Source organism: Planococcus citri, chromosome 3 (genome assembly GCF_950023065.1).
Source record: "Planococcus citri chromosome 3, ihPlaCitr1.1, whole genome shotgun sequence".
In the NCBI taxonomy this organism is placed as follows: domain Eukaryota; kingdom Metazoa; phylum Arthropoda; class Insecta; order Hemiptera; family Pseudococcidae; genus Planococcus; species Planococcus citri.
In genome coordinates, this window is record NC_088679.1 from 78,280,369 (window position 1) to 78,299,957 (window position 19,589).

General features: G+C 34.2%; 2 protein-coding genes across 2 annotated transcripts in view; one reads left to right on the top strand and one right to left on the bottom strand.

The window, feature by feature from the left end:
• LOC135839489 (long-chain fatty acid transport protein 1-like) overlaps positions 1–19,589 on the top strand; it is a 67,512-nt gene that overhangs the window by 11,416 nt on the left and 36,507 nt on the right. The window lies entirely within an intron of this gene.
• On the bottom strand, positions 9,827–18,411 carry LOC135839488 (uncharacterized). The gene is made up of 8 exons (XM_065355540.1): positions 18,254–18,411; positions 16,862–16,925; positions 15,021–15,244; positions 14,715–14,936; positions 14,504–14,647; positions 13,813–13,922; positions 11,021–11,194; positions 9,827–10,623 (listed from the first exon to the last, which is right to left on the bottom strand). Exons 1-8 carry the CDS (start codon positions 18,324–18,326, stop codon positions 10,006–10,008), a joined length of 1,629 nt encoding a protein of 542 aa, XP_065211612.1. The 5' UTR covers positions 18,327–18,411; the 3' UTR covers positions 9,827–10,005.

The following is a 19,589-nucleotide window of genomic DNA, read 5'->3' on the forward strand; positions in this document are numbered from 1 at the left end:
TGACACGCCGAAATTCAATTTGGGGCAATCGATATTGGCTTCAGAAATGATTTTCATCATTTTTACTGAAAAAAAGTAGGCTGTTACATTTGAAGAAGAATATGAAACGCGAATTGCAAAAAGTCATATTTTCATATTTTCAAAAAATCACCAAAAATCGAAAACGTGTGAGCATCTGCTGAAATTTCGGTTATGAGGTTTTTGAGACCATGCTCTTTCGGAAAATTTAATTCTCGTTCAAGTCAAAAGCAGATTCCTCTAATTGTTCCCTTAAAACATCATCGTTTTGCCCCACCCCCATTCCGAGGAGCAGAAATGGTAGGCTCCATTTTTATCCCTAATATTTCTTAGTTCACCGAACTAAAACGAGTAAAAAATTTAGCCTTTATAATATTAAGGTATTCTATAATTTTTTCATAGTCGAAAATTGACTTTTCAAATTGAAATTTCGACTTCAAAATGGCGCTGTGAGTGTGAATGTAATTTAAAATTTCCTAAAAATCACCATCGATGTACCTAAACCTAGTTACCTACCTAATTTTTGATGTTGTTTTGAAATATCTTCACCATTTAGGCACTTTAGATTAAGGAAAAGAGTCTCCCCAAAATTTGGGACCAAAGTTGAAAAATAGTTAGAGTCGTGCGATGTATCGAATAATATGTTTTCAAAGGTTCTAAACACGAATACGGCCTTATTTTTTCGATTCGACCTCTTCCACGCCCATCCTGGAACTACTCGTGTATTTTTCAAACTCAAGAGCCTTAAAAATATTGTCGAAGTCATGTGACATATCGAATGATATGTTTTTTGAGAATGCTGGGTTAGAATTTACCCCAATTTTTTCGGTCCCATCCTACCTTGATTCCCACTGCTCTTATTGGTATTATGTCCTCTGAGAAAACTGGGGGGAGGGGGTTGTACTTTTTCTAAAAAATTAATAATTGAAGAATCAGACCAAGTTGCTTTCTAGACTCTACTTCAATACGTTCCAAAAATTAAGAATACGATCGTTTTTTTTTTCATTCTCGGAACCTAGACGACCTTCACTATTTGACCCAAAAATTTCAAGTACCTACCAATTTTCCAATTAACCTGTCTTCTAGTTGCTCTCGGTTTAATAACACGTGTCTTGGGGAATGATCTTGACTAAACTGAATCAACTTCCCACTTAATTTTTTTTATTCAAAAATTAAAAAATTCAGTATTTCTCTATTTTTACATATCACTGTGCATCGTAAAATAATGTACATGAGGTGGATAACCATAACCAAATGATCAGGTAGGTATTCGACATTTCCGGATGATTTTCTCACGAAATAATGTCTTCATCGTGTTCACCTCATCCCATCAATCACGAAAATTCCAACTAACCCATCCTACACCTTTTTTTTTGCCACCTTATGGTATCGCATAGTCACGAAAACCTTATCAAAACCGTGCAAAATATACCTACTTACAAGGATAATTTGCATAATACTAATAAAGTCTTCAAAATGGATATCATTAGCACGAGCCCATTTCCATTGTTAATTCTTAAAACCGCAATAAACGCGCGTGTAGCTTACGGATGGGTAAATTTAATTACTTAACAAAGTACATACATAAGATAATTTATCGCACTTTTTTTCATGAAATTCATCGACTTTTTTATTGGATTAAACGTGCTCGAATATGGAACACCTGTACACATGATTCAGTTCAGAGTACAGCGAAGATTCTTTCATCAGTTTGTTTTGGAAAGTATCCAAAATCCGGTTAGGTTTCCATATAGCTGTAATGCAGAATGTTTTCTAAACACGAATCTACACATGCACCAGCAGCAAGAGTCGAGTAGAAGATCGTAATGGTATTTTCCGAAACTACTCACCTGTCTGTGTACTACGAGGAAAGACATTTTCATTATTTCAAACAAACCAATGACGCAGGAAAAATACCTTTCGAACCGGTATATACCGCCCGTTTTCATTGTTTATTATTTTCTTGTTTTCTCGTCTCTTCTTCCTCGTCTATTCCTTCTATTGAAGATAATTAATGATCGCCTATGACATTTTGAAACAGTTCATCATCCCTCAAAGCAATTACCGAAATGATTCTATACAGAACACAGGTCATACTGTTGTTGATAGGTTATTATTTCTAATAACTTTGGTTCTCGAGTTGTTGCTGGGCAGTTTCATAGAGACGTCCGAAAAAAATTTTCAATTATCGGTATTATTAATTTATTTATTTTTATTTTTCACACCTGGTCGATGATTTTCTTTGTTTTGATGGATTGTTTCCAATACAGATATCTACGTACAAAGGTTCCCTAAATAGGTACGTTCAATTACTAGGTATGATGACAAGTAAGAAAATCTCAAGGAAGACGAACCCTAATGAATACTATACATAAATAGGTACAGTACAACCTACGTTGGTCTACAATTAATCTGAAGTACGAATAGGTACTCGAAAGTCTACGGATATTTACACTTTAATTCAACGCGCATTTATTACCCTGAAGATAAGTACTGATGAGTATTAATTAATAACAATGACAATTTCAATGATATTTTTATCGAGTACGAGTGTACCTCTATTAAAAATATGCCATGAGAATGGAGAAATTGCTACTCTTTCGCTCATAGACTAGCACTCGGACTCGTTACTTTTATCGAAACCGGTTTAATAATAGTTATTTAGGTACTAATAATTCTTAGAGTGGCTGGATCTTTAGATGGCTTATTTTTTAATTTATTCCTCTTCTCAGTTCTCGAACATCACCATAGGCAATGGGTAACTAAAATAACGAAATCCACCGTGCTAATATGATAGGTACATAATATTCCATCTTTGCCCCACGTTTATAATGTACTACTACTAGCATAAGGTAATAAAATAATACTTTCGTTCGGTTTGATTACCTTTATATTGCATCTAGCTCTCACAGACTGATTGTGTGAGCTACTTTTCAGCATCGAGTAGCTAACTTGGGTGATGTGAAGTTGTGTGAGCTCGGATGACGTGTTTTACAGTAGTGGAAATGAAAATTACACGAATGACAAATATTTTTGTTATTTTTCAGCTGATTTTACTAAAGTTTTACGATAATCGACTTGTTAAAATGTTGATTTACTATTGTTTTTTTTTTTTTTTTTAAATTTTTGGAATACGTGACATTGAAGAGATGCGAACGTGTTTTGAAGAATGTTTGACAAATTTATGATAGGTACGTTCGTAAATAAAAGATTTAATTTTGGACCACGAGCATCCAACAGTAATCTGTGTTCCAATTCTTGTACCCATTTCCATTGAAATGTCTCGATTTGCCTTGAAATACAGCACGACATTCTGTCCAATGAATAGTTCCGTAAGGTCATAATTTACGTACCCAAAGGTGTGCATTAGATGACTCTCGTTAATGTAAACAAAAGAGGTAATTTAATTACCTAATGATTGCTTATCAGATCGTAAATTATTCTACTACCGGTTTACATTGTAGTTATAAAATAAAAACCATCTCGTTCCGTAAGATGATATGTGTAAGTGATACCTACTTACTTTTTTTTTTTTTTTTTTTTAAAAAGAGTAAATTCTGAAAAATCATTAATTCCTAAAAATTTATATAAAACTGAACAACCTTTACTATATGATACGAACTGTAAACTGTACTTACCGAAAATTTAAATAATAAATTAAAAAAGAACCAGTTTTTTTTTTTTTTTTTTTGACAGTCTGCGGTTCGAATATACGAAGGTCCTGTCCCTTGTTTCTCAACTTTTTTTTTTCATGTGCACAATACGATGTATTTTTTTGCAATTATTTCAATTATATTTGACGCAGTCGTAATCAAAAACTGATTAGATGTACCATTATTTTCATTATAATATGTTCAACGATGCTTTGCTTAAGCTTAATCACTCCGTTGTATCATTGTTACGAGTAGATTGTGAATTTGAAAATGAGTCTGGCTACGTTTTTCGTAGAACTGACGATTTTTTTTCTCAGAATGTGTTTTCAGAATTTTTTTGCTAAAAATAGGATATATTATAGAGGAGATGTAGCTATCGTGATTTTAATTTTAATTTTATGCTTCTGAACGAAAAATAGGGCTAACCATTCTGTTTATAATCAAACAATATAAATAGTAGATTGGTACTTAGCTTGCTGTTCGATGTGGTTTCAAAATATGCCTAATTATGATCTAATAATACAGACTTTCTCGGTTATCAAGTCAGCTGAACCGCTGGATGAACCACTAATTTGAAGCTCACTGCTCAAAACAACATTATTTGGTTTTCTCACCTGTGTTATTAAATTTTTTTTTGTTTTTTAAAAGTAATGATTGAAGCATCTCTTGAATAACTAAAAACTATAGGAACACAAGATTTTTTTTTAGAAAAATGAGGATATTGATTTTTTTCATTCGTCTTCGAAGGTGTGGAAGCGCGGATTGTGCAGAATATTATTTTTCATTGTCTGTTTAATTGCGATAATTACTCTAAATACAGTTCAGGTCTGGTACTTACTTAGTGAGTAATTAATTTAATAAGCTGGTTTGAAAGTACCTACCTAACGTTAACTTGTACTTCATTTACATGTTTGCGTATGAGATGCCTTCGTTCGTCAAAACTGCAACTTGTTGTACGGTGTTGCAGAATGTTTTCATTCGATATTTTTATGTAGGAGAAACACATCGTTCAGATCGTTGAATTCCACAAATAAAATTGGTTTTAAAATATCTCTAAATTCTCCTAGTATAATTATAAGTGCACTTTATTCATTAACACTGAAATTTTATTAAAAATACCCATTTTTTTAATACAAATTACTTTGCATTCAATTCAATTCGAAACTTCGGGAGTTCCATCGGGATCGTTATCTCTACACACGCATGTATTGCAATATGGATTAGTATCATTTGATTCTGAAGTGCGGAGCTGAATTTCACACGATGGATCACATATGCTGATGATGCATCGTTCAGCACTTGTAAAATGCTCGGAGAAGAAAACCGATATCATGCATGACACCATCACTGATTGTAAAATGAGTATTCTCCCGAACATGCTGTAAAATTAGGCTAGAATTTCATGTTACTCGTATTATCTCGTAAAAACGTTATTTTTCTAGTTAAAATAAACTACAATTACGTTAATAAAGAATCAATTTTGACCGAAATTGAGAAAATAGATGTTGGTTTGGTGCTAAAATTGTTCTAGAAACGTTGTAAAACGTCAGAAAATGTTATTCAATCGTACGTTTCAAGATTTCAGTGAATATTTTCACATAAAAAGTTTTCAAACCCTAATTTTCCTATTCAACAATTATTTTATCCTTAAAATGGATTTACTTACCGTTTTTTTTTTTTTTTTTTTTTTTTTTGAAGAAAAAACTGTTCAAAAATAACGACTAACGAGTACTAGTGAACATTTAAATTAAACATGTTCATAATTTTGAAAGTTTTATAGCATTTTATTTTATAATGCGAATAATCTTCCCTTCTGTAAAATTTCACATCAAGTATTTCGTAACTATACCTAGTTTAGGTACGTTGTACGCAATAAAAATATGATATCTGAATAAAGCGTTCGCACGTGGTAAAACATTTTCGGTATTTATCATTTTTTTTTTTTTTTTTTTTATTCTGTCATCTTTTTTGGACGATTATATGTACGAGTACGTACCTACCTTGTACATACTCGTACATATAGTTACTTAATAGGTACCGTCTTCGATGGAATTTTTGAAATACTCGTACACAATTTTGGTCGAATTTTTTTTTTTCACAACGTATTATCATAAAAGACGCCCAACTACACCATCAATGTGTTATTTTTAATTTTAACCCGATCATCAATTTTTTCTGTTTTGTGATTTTTTTGTTAAAAAATAGACTCGTAATCCATCGGTCTTAAAATTAACATCGAATCTAATATCAACCCAAAAAATTTTAGAGAAATTGAAAATTTACCATTTTTTACCCATTTTATTTTTCTCCTTTTTTTTTTAATACTTATCAAAAACATTGATTGATAAAAAGGTTGGTCCATTTTCAATTTTTCTGAAATACGAGTAGCAATGTGAGTCATTCCATTTCAAATCAGCCTGTCCAGGTTTAGATCCTCCGATTTAACTAAGAATTTTTTAATATGCTCCTCTCGTTAGGAAATAACGAAAATCTGTTATCATTCGTCCTCTTAAAACCATTATAGTCCGGCATATGACAATAGGAGTAATTACATCCCCCCCCCGGCCGATTCTCCGGGACAACATTTTTCTTAAAGGGGATATCCTAAGGAACATTTTAATGCAAAGTTGCCAAAAAAAAGTTGGCCTTACTTACAAAATGGCGGCCATTTTGATTTTCAGGTCAGCCGAAATCGCAGATTTTGCTTTTTAACATAGGACTTGCACAAACTTTTTCAAACTTTACATAAGTAGATCGAAAGATCATGCAAAAATTTATCACCTGTCCAAATTTCAAGTACTAAAGTGCGTTTTTCGATTTTTGGTGAATTTTTGAAAATCGAATTTAGGCCAAAAATGAGGGAAAAAAATCAAAATTTTACCAAATTGACCAAGAAAGCTGAAATTTGGGATATACCCTATTTTCGACATGCCAAATCGATTGGAAACGGTTTCAACCCGTTTTGAGCAGTTCTGGAGCCTTCAACAGATTTTTGAAACTCGAAATTCCCACAAAATTCCATCAAATTGGAGTTGTAAAGCAAAAATTCATTCTAAAAACTAATTTCAATGCGCTACGAAGTACTGCAGGTGAATTTCAAGTTGTTTTGGAGCCTCCAGCAACTTTTTGAAAATTCCTGAAGCCTCCAGCAGATTTTTGAAACTTTAAATTTTCACAAAATTTCATCAAATAGAGATGGAAAGCTGACATATTTACTCTACACTCCAATTTTAACACCCTCTGAAAACGACTTCTGGTGGATTTCAAGTCATTTCAGAGCCTCCAGCGACTTTTTTGAAAATTACTGGAGCCTCCAGTAGATTTTTGAAACTTGAAATTTCCCCAACATTAATTTATCAAAAAATGGAGTTAGCAAGCTGAAATTTACTTCGCAGACTACATGGTGGTTTCAAATGGTTTTAAAGCTTCCAGCTACTTTTAGGAAATTTCAATTTTCCAAAAAAACGTCATACAACCTTTCAAAAAGTTGCTGGAGGCTTTTAAAACAACTTGAAATCCACCAGCAGTCAACTTCGTAGCGTATTGAAATTAGTTTGCAGAATGAATTTCGACTCTCCATCTTGGTTTGATAACATTTTGGGGAAATTTCAAGTTTCAAAAATCTACTGGAGGCTCCAGTAATTTTCAAAAAAGTCGCTGGAGGCTCTAAAATGACTTGAAATCCACCAGAAGTCGTTTTCAGAGGGTGTTAAAATTGGAGTGTAGAGTAAATATGTCAGCTTTCCATCTCTATTTGATGAAATTATGTGAAAATTTAAAGTTTCAAAAATCTGCTGGAGGCTTCAGGAATTTTCAAAAAGTTGCTGGAGGCTCCAAAACAATTTGAAATTCACCTGCAGTACTTCGTAGCGTATTGAAATTAGTTTTTAGAATGAATTTTTGCTTTACAACTCCAATTTGATGGAATTTTGTGGGAATTTCGAGTTTCAAAAATCTGCTGAAGGCTCCAGAACTGCTCAAAACGGGTTGAAACCGTTTCCAATCGATTTGGCATGTCGAAAATAGGGTATATCCCAAATTTCAGCTTTCTTGGTCAATTTGGTAAAATTTTGATTTTTTCCCTCATTTTTGGCCTAAATTCGATTTTCAAAAATTCACCAAAAATCGAAAAACGCACTTTAGTACTTGAAATTTGGACAGGTGATAAATTTTTGCATGATCTTTCGATCTACCTTTGTAAAGTTTGAAAAAGTTTGTGCAAGTCCTATGTTAAAAAGCAAAATCTGCGATTTCGGCTGACCTGAAAATCAAAATGGCCGCCATTTTGTAAGTAAGGCCAACTTTTTTTTTGGCAACTTTACTTTAAAATGTTCCTTAGGATGTCCCCTTTAAGAAAAATGTTGTCCCGGAGGATCGGCGGGGGGGGGGGGTGCAATTACTCCTATTGTCATATGCCGGACTATTATATTGAATTATTGAGAAAAGTGAAGTGAAATTTTGTTTCTTTCACTTCCTAGTTGACATTTTTCCTCGTAATACTCAACTTTGGACTTGAATTCGTCGTCGTGGTTCCTTGTCCTTTACAGGACATTGGAAATCGCATTTTTGTGGTACCCTTACAGGGTGAGGCGAATGCCTATTGCCACTGCGATTATTCTGGGGAGATTTATAATTTAGAGTAAATTCAAAAATATTTTCTAGAATTTCAAAAGTTCAAAATTTTACTTTTTTGAAAGCTGAATTTTCAAAAGTATTTCAAATTTTGGAGCTACAATTTAAAAATTTGAAAAAAAATATCCAGAAATGATACATTTTTATGGTATTTACAACAATCAACTTTTCGTGGTTTAATTTGCAAATCCATGGGAAGTACGGGGCCCCAAAATTTTGGTCAAAATATTAGAAAAATGTGAAATATCGTGTGACGTATCGTTTTATACGTTTTAGAGAGCGCTGAATGCAAATATCAACTCATTTTCTTGATTCGACTCTTCTATAACGCCCTCATTGGTTCAAAAATTGAAAAAAATCGTGTAACATAGGTACTTATGGCTTATTTGATTTTTGGGGGTGGTAAATAATATGAATGAGACCCGTATTTTTGAATCGGTCCCTTCAATGCCTCCCCCATTGGTTCTCCGAATTTCCGGAAAATTGAAAAAAATTATTTTTTTAATTTTCAGGAAATGGAAGGCAGCATTGAGGGCATTGCTTAAGTCAGTATCCGAAATGAAAAAAGGATTGACGTTCCATATGGTGGTGAGAGGGAGAAATGACAGATATTTCCCTTCTTTCTGAATGTGAGGAACCCATAAAAAAATTTTGAGCTGAATTCGAAGACCTAAACCTGATACAAGACTGATTTGACATGGAATGACCCAATGATATTAGCTTCATCGAAATGAATTTCAGCCCAGTGACAGTGAGTCATCTGATTGCGGAGTTAGGGGCTCCCAAAATGGCATTGGCATCATTATATTTTCTATCCAATTTCATTCTCAACAAAATTGATACGAAAATTTGTCAAGATCTTATTTGATTTCTTTGCATCTCCTCTCATCAATCTTTGAAAATCAACGTACTCAACTTCCATCAAATAAGAAGAGGAACAAATCCATCGCTCAGAAAACTACTCTTCCATACTTCCCCTCTCCGCCTCACATGCTCCAAGTTGAAATCGCGATCATTGCTCTCACACGATCGAAGACACTAACATAAGATAAATAATGTTGTATGTAGTTAGTTCGCAAATTGCAATAACGCGTGGTCGACGTTGATCATGAAGTTGGTACTTAGGTAAGATGGTTAATTTGATGTCGTAATATCAAGTCTTGAACTAGTGTCCTTGCACGTCGCAGGTATAAAAATGATTAACGAATAATCCGAGTTCGTAGACTTCTCGAAGACTGTACGGATTTCCCAATCATAACCGCACACCGCACAGCTTGTGCTATTGGTGCAAAATACGAGTACACACCACGAACCATAAATGACACAAATAAAGCGGTGTTGCCATTTAAGGGTTCATTTCTAACGTATTGACACTATTGACGATGAAGTTTCAAGAAAATTCTAGAAGTAAAAATATATAACTTTAAGAAAAAAGAGGATATCTTAGTCTGATTTTATGCCGATATCTATAGATACCTTTTGATTTCTTTCAGTAGGTAGGTATAGCTTAATGAAATAGGTACTTGAGTATTCTAACTTTCTTTATTATACAAACAATGTGGATTGGTGGATGAAATTCACTCACAAATCGTATCAAATACTAAAACATAAGATATGTAGGTAGGTATCTGAGATCTTAATCATATCCTATTGATTTATTTTACATTGAAAGTCTTCTAATTTAAGTAGGTACCTACATGAATTATTGAGTCTCGACCTCATCGCGTATCTTTTTAATCCAGCCCACATAGTCAGCTATATCCATAGATCCAGCAATTTTTACCCGTGTTTCGGAATTTTTTCCAGCGGTTTGCATTGATTTTTTTACACGATTTCTCATTTCACACCAGAATTTCCTGATTTCATTTTGCTTTGGTGATTTCAGAGTAACCGAATCGTCACAGACTGTAGATGCTTCTTTATCTTTACCTATAACTTCATCAATGTTTGTAATAAATTTCGATACGGATATCGCAGGACCCATGATTCCTCGAATAAAATGACAGTTGTTTTCTTCAACTATTACGCCACTTCCAAGAACGTAGTTGAAATCATTCTCATACTCTAGGCACATTAGATTTTCATCGTACAAAACGGTGTCTTTGATGTCTTGATTTTCATTTGCTAAGGCTAAAAAAGGTCCAAAAATGGAGGCGAAAAATGGATACGCCCATCTTTCTTTACACGCGTTGTGGCTGGAGAAATTGACGCTCTTGGAGGTCGGTGTTCCCAGGAAAATATCCATCATCTCAGGATATTTCCAAGTAGAAGTACCGAAGAAACTGAAACGCCGTGATACTTCTGTGTTCACTTCGGATATCTGAAAATTGAATTTATGCAATGCAATAAGTTCTAAGTAGGTATTTTGTACGTAGGTATTCTATATTCTAGATTTGAAAAGTGTTTAGATTCAGTTTGAAATTTATCTCTCACTAGCGTTATTGAGGTGAAGTGGAGGAACGGGGTGGGGGGGGTGACGAGTGTATCTCAATATTGATTAATTCCTGTGAGAGAAACTGCATCTGATTGGGTCATCCTAAGTAATTCGATCAAAACTTTGCTCTAATTAGATCAAATTGGATCCACCGAATGCTCTGATCTGAGCCGACCAAATAGAGCTCTCCACAAGCCTGTTTCGTGTTCCAATCGGAGATTATCATGGGGGGGGGGAGGCTTCCCTTATTAGTTTAAAATCAAAATAGCGGTTCACCAGTCACCTTTACTGTTCCATTCCGCATATCCATCCTACTTGGACTGTCCCATTGAATATAAGCTGGTGAAACGAACGCATCGAAAACTATTTTTTCTTTCAAAACTAGAATCATCGGCGTGTAAATGCGATTCACTTTGTGGATGAATTTAGTTTGGTTAAAATACCGAAATTCAGCGATCTGCAACAATTTAATAGTATATCGATTTCATTTGCCCTTTTTTCATCTAAAAAGCCTGCAATATAAATATCTACATAAAACTGGTCCCTACTAAAAACAGCAAGAGAATAAGTAATAGATACCTATACTTACAGGGTGCCCAGAAATATCGAGCACCCCTAAGAAAGTTTTCTACTAAAATACTTTGGTTGGTCACAGTGCATGATAATAATAATAGCACATGATTGGTTGTTGGACTGGAGAGATAACATTCCACCAATCATATGCATCTATTTCACGTTGCCAACCTATATTTTTAATGAAAAACTTTCTTAGGGGTGCTTGATATTTCTGGGCACCCTGTACATTTATGTATTAGTCCGGCATATGACAATAGGAGTAATTGCACCCCCCCCCCCGCCGATCCACCGGGAAAACTTTTTTCTTAAAGGAGACATCTTAAGGAACATTTTAAAGCAAACTTGCCAAAAAAAAGTTGGGCTTACTTACAAAATGGCGCGATGGCGGCCACTTTGAATGATAGGTCAGCCGAAATCGCAGATTTTGCGTTTCAACATAGGACTTGCACGAACTTTTTCAAACTTTACAAAGGTAGATCGAAAGATCATGCAAAAGTTTATCACCTGTCAAAATTTCAAGTGCTAAAGTGCGTTTTTCGATTTTTGGTGAATTTTTGTAAATCGAATTTAGGCCAAAAATGAGGGAAAAAATCAAAATTTTACCAAATTGACCAAGAAAGCTGAAATTTGGAATATACCCTATTTTCAACATGCCAAATCGATCGAAAACGGTTTCAACCCATTTTGAGCAGTTCTGGAGCCTCCAGCAGATTTTTGAAACTCGAAATTCCCACAAAATGCCATCAAATTGGAGTTGTAAAGCTAAAATGTATTCTAAAAACTAATTTCAATACGCTACGAAGTACTGCAGGTAAATTTCAAGTCGTTTTGGAGCCTCCAGCGACTTTTTGAAAAGTCGTAAAGCCTCCAGCAGATGCTTGAAACTTTAAATTTTCACAAAATTTCATCAAATGAAGATGGAAAGCTGAAATTTACTCTACACTCCAATTTTAACACCCTCTGAAGACGACTTCTGGCGGATTTCAAGCCCTTTTAGAGCCTCCAAAAACAAGCTAGAACATTATTTTCATTTAAAAAAGTAAATTTTAAAAAAAATTGGAAATTACTGGCAAAAAATGAAATTTTTCCAATTTTTTTTTGTCGAAAAAGCGACACTATTCTGCAACTTTTTGTAAATAAAAGAAGACCTTTTGACAATTTTTGACACAAAAGAGAGAATTGTTGGCAATTTCTGAGAAAAAACGACTCTTTCACAAAATTTCATCAAATGGAGATGGAAAGCTGAAATTTACTCTACACTCCAATTTTAACACCCTCTGATAACGATTTCTGGTTGATTTCAAGTCATTTTAGGGCCTCCAACGACTTTTTTGAAAATTACTGGAGCCTCCAGTAGATTTTTGAAACCTGAAATTTCTCCAAAATTTCATCAAACCAAGATGGAGAGTAGAAATTCATTCTGCAAACTAATTTCAATACGCTACGAAGTTAACTGCTGGTGAATTTCAAGTCCTTTTGGAGCTTCCAGCAACTTTTTACAAGGTTGTATGACGTTTTTTATTGAAATTTCCTAAAAGTAGCTGGAAGCTTCAAAACCATTTGAAACCACCATGTAGTCTGCGAAGTAATTTTCTGCTTGCCAACTCCACTTGATAAATTGATATTGGGGAAATTTCAAGTTTCAAGAATCTACTAGAGGCTCCAGTAATTTTCAAAAAAAGTCGCTGGAGGCCCTAAAATGACTTGAACCCTTCTGAAGTCGTCTTCAGAGGATGTTAAAATTGGAGTGTAGAGTAAATTTCAGCTCTCCATCTCCATTTGATGAAATTTTGTGAAAATTTAAAGTTTCAAAAATCTGCTGGAGGCTTCAGGAATTTTCAAAAAGTCGCTGGAGGATCCAAAACGACTTGAAATTCACCTGCAGTACTTCGTAGCTTATTAAAATTATTTTTTATAATAAATTTTTGCTTTACAACTCCAATTTTAATGGAATTTTGTGGGAATTTCGAATTTCAAAAATCTGCTGGAGGCTCCAGAACTGCTCAAAACGGGTTGAAACCGTTGCCAATCGATTTGCCATGTCGAAAATAGGGTATATCCCAAATTTTAGCTTTCTTGGTCAATTTGGTAAAATTTTGATTTTTTCCCTCATTTTTGGCATAAATTGGATTTTCAAAAATTCACCAAAAATCGAAAAACGCACTTTAGCACTTGAAATTTTGTCAGGTGATAAATTTTTGCATGATTTTTCGATCTACCTTTGTAAAGTTTGAAAAAGTTCGTGCATGTCCTATGTTAAAACGCAAAATCTGCGATTTCGGCTGACCTGTCAATCAAAGTGGCCGCCATTAAGTAAGGCCAACTTTTTTTTGGCAAGTTTGCTTTAAAATGTTCCTTAGGATGTCTCCTTTAAGAAAAAAGTTGTCCCGGAGGATCGTCGGGGGGGGGGGGTGCAATTACTCCTATTGTCATATGCCGGACTATATCTAAAGATTTTCATTGAAGTTACTTGGAAATTTTTAATTTCTTATACTCTACCTCATGTACTCGTTGATATAGAGGGAACTCAGTCACTGAAACCGCATATTTTGAAGCATTCGCATCTCCTTTGAATTCATTAGAAATGTCGTGATGGACGCAGGATTCCACTATAGACATAGAAAATAATGTAGGTAATGGAGGAATCCGAGTTCATCAAAAGAAATAAAACATGCACAGTTGATTTCGACCAAATTCAGAGAAAGTCTCCCACCAAAAATTTCCTCATATGACTTCGTGAGTTGGTAGGTAATTTTAAAATCTGGCTCTTGGCCAATTTTCTTTTTATTAGGTAGGTAGTTGATTGAAGAATTCTCCAGAGCTTGGTACCTAGTTTATGAAATCTTTCACCGTTTTTCATAAGTAGATCAGTCCATGAAAGGCGAGAAAAAAAATTCGAAGTTCAATTTTTTGACCTTTTTTTTGCTAGGTATCTTTTTGATGTTTTTATAATCAAAATTGTTTTCAATCAAGATCCCGTAGCTGCATTTCGTTTGTAGAAAACTTGATTTTTTTTTGATCTGGTCGCCAATTTTGGAAAAGTTTTATTTTTTTTTTAGCAAAATGAACCAATGTAAATACGATGAGATTAATTTTTCAGAAAACAGAGAAGCGTTCGCTTAAACATCATGCTCTTGTTAGGTACTTGGATTATTCTGTATTTCAGCATGCATAATAAGTATTCGCTTACCTGTTAGAATTAACCTAGGACTTATGATGGTACCAGCACATTTAGGTTTGATTTCTTTATCTTTAACTTTATCGTCAGCATATACGATTGTAACGTGCCACGGTGCGTCGAAAGGAGGATTGTTTGTTGATCTTTTCTCACAACCTACAAGTTAGAATTCATTACGTGTTACCACTGAATGTGACATTTTGTAGTAGATAAGGGTAGGTACCTGAAATGCAAGGAATCAGCGCAGCATCCCATTTTCCATCTTCTCCGCAGTGAATTTCTTGGTAGGGTCTCTTGGACTTTTCGTATTTGTGTGCACATTTGCAAGACGAGCGAACTGTTGTGCCAGTTGTCAACGAATTTTCTTCACATGGAATTGATCTGTTTCCGTGAAAGCACTCAAGATTGATATTCATATGATTGGAATATAGTCTGTCACACGTTTCTAGATAGGTAATCATAAAAATTTAAGTATTAAGGATATTTTATCATTTCAGTGATTTTTCTTGGGGAAAAAAATGTTGCTTACTGTGACATCTAACGTTTGCAGGAATCCATTTTTTTTCAATGCAGACTGATGTGGTTTCATTGCTGCCGTCATCGTTTAATGAATAATAGCCAGGATTGCACAAAATTTTGACTACGGTATGTTCAGGAACCAGTTTGCCAAATGTACAATCTTCCGAATATTCGCCATTGCATTTATATTTGACAAATTTGGACGGTGTTGAAGAAAGTCTTACACAAGAACCGCTATAATAAAAAAAAGAAAATACTAGCTCGTCAGTATTCAGTGTTCTCACTTATTTTATTTTTTTTTTCAATCAAAATTTTGAAGAAGGGGTCTTAAAATCAACATTGAAAAATTTTGGAACGGAAAGTGCAGTTTTCTACTAAATTATTAGACCACAATCCATACACGAAAAAGTGCTCTAGAAGTTGATTTTGTATTTTTTTTTCGGGAACCAAAAAAACGCGCTGCCAAAATGAAGGTACTATGTGTCCCATTCAGAAAAGTGCAATTTTGAAATTTTTCCTCTGCACAATGGGGGGTGGACCCTCAAAAATGTGATTTTGGGGACATGGTCGGAACCACAAAAACTCGACGGGGTTGTGTTAAGGGACTTCTCCCAATGCCAAATATGTGATTTGTTTTCGTGACACCCTGCACAACTGCATATTATGGCACTTTGAATGCGATTTTTGAAGCTGAAATATTCCCAAATAACGAATATGAGATTCATTCTGATTGCGTACACATAAATCCTCGCCATCAACGCGAAATTTGCAAAATGTGTTCAATATTATATTATGTACCTAGTTGGATTTAGTTTGGGGGGGGGCAAAACGCCATCATGCGGGGGTGGAAATGAAAAATGCTTGCGATTTTAGAGTTCAGCGCGAAATTTTGTACCATTTTGATAGGTCGCATCGATATTATCGGATAGATAATGCATTGTTGAATTCTGGTGGTGGGGGGTAGCTGACAAACCTATTAGTGCGCATAAAATCGCGTTGTGCAAGTATTTTTTTCACCGTTTTTGCTTAGTTGGGCTTCAAATATCCCCGTTTAACACACGTCCAAGAATCCGTTGGTTCCAGGCCATACTTTGGTCATTAGAGCCGTTTTATCATCGAAATTGGCCAAAAATGCATAAAAATCGCATTCAAAGTGCCATAATATGCAGTTGTGCAGGGTGTCACGAAAACAAATCACATATTTGGCATTGGGAGAAGTCCCTTAACACAACCCCGTCGAGTTTTTGTGGTTCCGACCATGTCCCCAAAATCACATTTTTGAGGGTCCACCCCCCATTGTGCAGAGGAAAAATTTCAAAATTGCACTTTTCTGAATGGGACACATAGTACCTTCATTTTGGCAGCGCGTGTTTTTGGTTCCCGAAAAAAAATCAACTTCTAGAGCACTTTTTCGTGTATGGATTGCGATGTCGTTTCAAGCTATAAATCCAAAATTTGAGTCGATTTCGTCTATTCGTTCCTTACAAGGGAACCTCTATTGAGCGAAACCAAACTAGATCGAAGGAGTATGCTCTAAAACCCACGTTAACTAAAATTCCAGAATATAAAGTTCATTTTTAGACCGCTTTGAAAATTTAAAAAAACTCAAAAAAGATGTTCTGAAGGCGATTTCTCAACTTTTTCATTGAGTATAATTTTTTGATCAAAGTGAACCAATATCGGTGAAAGTGAATCCTAGATCATGCATATAATTATTTTAACCTCATGTTTGAAATTCAAACCGATTTGTGCGTTCTCAAAACCATTGGTGGGGGGGGGTTCTGACCCCTCTCCAAAACTTCAAAAAAAGACTGAAGAATAACCACAACATAAATATATCTGCTTACTTACTCGGTATTGTTTGATATCAGGTCCTTTGATTCATCTAATCCTGTAGTAGGCAAAGAGTACGAAACTGAAAAAAAATTAAAAGAAAAAAACCATAAATACCTATTTATGTATCTTTACTCATGAAAAAATAAAATGAGTTGCACAGATTGATAGCCAAAAAGAAGCTTAGGAAGAGGCTTTGCCTTTTAGCGCTTGTCAACGCTTCTTGAAAAATTTTTGGGATGGTAGAAGCAGCGAATTCCTTATTTTTATTTGAAAAATTGATGAGTAGTAATTATTGTTTTTTTAATCGAACATTTTTTTTAGACAAAATCACGAAATATTTTCTTTTTAAAAAATACAAAAAATAATTTTTTCTTCACGATGTAAGTAACTATAAAAACTTGAAAAAATTTTCTAATTTCCTGAACTGAATCCAATCAGGTCTGAACAGATCTGCTCTAATCAAAACTCTGAAATTATGCAATAAGATCGAATCAGATCATGTCGGGATCTGATCCCATAAAAATCAGATAGGTGTCTCTACAATCATTTAATAGGTACCGCTGGAAACTATGCAAAAATAATCATTTTTCTTCTTCACATGTAAATAAATTATGTAGACCGCTCGACCACGACTTTTTAAATTGACGCATTCGTTTGTTAATCATGATTGGTTTGCATGATTTAAATGGAAATCAATGTCTGTATTGAACTTCGGAATTTTGTATTGCTGTATGGCCTATATGTAGGTATTTTGGTTTATTTTATCTTATTGTTCTACTTATTTTTAATTAAGTACTACCTATCAAATATGTTCATTCCGTAATAAGTAGATAACCTTTTGTTAAAATAAACCTTTACACCCGTGAATTACGAGTATAATCATTACAAAACACAAAAGAGACTAATTTTTTAAAAAATTCGAATCAGGTGGGTCACAATAAAATGGAAATTGTCAGTGGATCACTTTTGCCGAACATCTCAAATTTTTAGATTTCAAATATCTCCGAGTTTATTACATTAGTATCATTGATGGAGAAAAAAAATACTCATAGAATGAATTTCTAAAGCATTTTACAACTAAGTATAGGTACACTGGTACACGATAGCTTTTATTTTGCCCAGTAGATGAGAGTATCTCACATCGTTGACCGTTTCAGCACCTCCTTGTGAGAAGCGCTAAAAAAGATTATTATGTTAGAATTCCTATTCTTTGATTTTTGTAATTTTTTATTTTTTTAAACTACTAATTATTGCTATGTACTTGCTCACGGTTTTTTTTTTTTTTTTTTAATTCCATTCTAATGAGTTGCTATATCTACGAGTATAATGCAGTATTTTCCACAGATCCAACTTCGAAAATTAAATAAATTAGCTAGGTAGGTATTTGTTAGTATTAGTAAAGCTCACCTGTCAAACAGGAAATGAAAATAATTAAAACTAGCACAGAGCTTCTGCAAAAAACACCCGTAGTATTACTCATTTTCACCACCGAAACTTGCAAATAACTGCAAACAAGTGAATACTTTGGTTCATAAGTAAGACGAGCTACGGATTTATTACGAATGTTACAATTCCAATCAAATGTATAAAGTCCAACGCTGAACAAATAATTATCAAAATCGCTACGTTTTTGTCAATTATTCGTTTTAATAAATTGAATCATTGACGTAAGCAAGTTACTTGTATATCACTGCGAGTAAGTGAATAATTAGTGAGGTTGGTGTAGTATGTAGGTCCAGGTACTTCATGAGTGAGAACTATGAATTTGTTATAAATGTCAAGAAAAGTAAATGAGCACTGAATCTCTGTAATTATAAAATCCACTACCTCTTGTACAACTAAACTGAAATCTGAATAATGCCGATTCTAAAATTCTCTCTTTACCTATTACTTTACCCACCTCTAAAACCCTGTCCAAGTTGAATTACGAAGTATAGTTTCAGTTTTGGTTTGAATTTCTTCATTTCAGTTTGTTCCAGTGTTACTGTTCCATCACTGGAATTTGGTAAATTAAAAATTTTCCAACAGTTGCTTGCTGTTCCCCAAACTGATTTTTTTTTGCAAAATTATTTATTAAATCTGAACGAAGAAATAATTCCGTTCTTGATCTTGATACATATTCTGCGTGGTTGATTTTAGGGCAATCTTTCGATTGTTTTGTTTTATCTCGATCTCTACATCCAAAAGTCATAATTTAATTCTATCTAATGTAAATTTTTATCTGGTGATTTCGTGCTTGAATTGAATAATTTTAATCAATTAATTCTCTGTACTGGAATCAGGAATGTACGTAATTAAAAGGTATTTACGTACGTAATGTATGCTAATTTGCTAATTAGCTATTAATCGTACCTACTACAAATAAGAAAGTTAGAACTTGGAACTTGAAAGCTGAAAGCTGAAAATAATCGAAAACTTGCTTGAAAGTTGAAATAAAGCTCTAAAGCTGCCCACTCACTCATTCACTCACTAAAGCAATACAATATCGCACTCTACCGTTGAAATCTAGTACAACAAATTTACAATCAAGTTCAAGCAGCAGCTACTTTCGCCTTCAGTGTGAACCCGATCGCTCGCGTGGTTTTCCCCTTCTCCTTCTCCGGCTGCCCTTACCAGACAGCAGCTGGTGTTGTTTTAATTCAATGTTTTTAGTAATTAAACTCGGTTAATGTTGAAATGTAATTGTTAGAGCTGGTGCTTCGTTAATTGATAAATCGGAAAAACATAAACGTATTTATAATTG

Bases quoted from the DNA above. Each gene is read 5' to 3' on its own strand.
- LOC135839488 (XM_065355540.1), bottom strand. From the start codon at position 18,326: ATGAGTAATACTACGGGTGTTTTTTGCAGAAGCTCTGTGCTAGTTTTA. The intron at 15,245-16,861 runs GTAAGTAAGCAG...TTTTTATTATAG, and splicing joins CTGATATCAAACAATACCGA to CGGTTCTTGTGTAAGACTTT. The intron at 14,648-14,714 runs GTACCTACCCTT...TCTAACTTGTAG, and splicing joins GCTGATTCCTTGCATTTCAG to GTTGTGAGAAAAGATCAACA.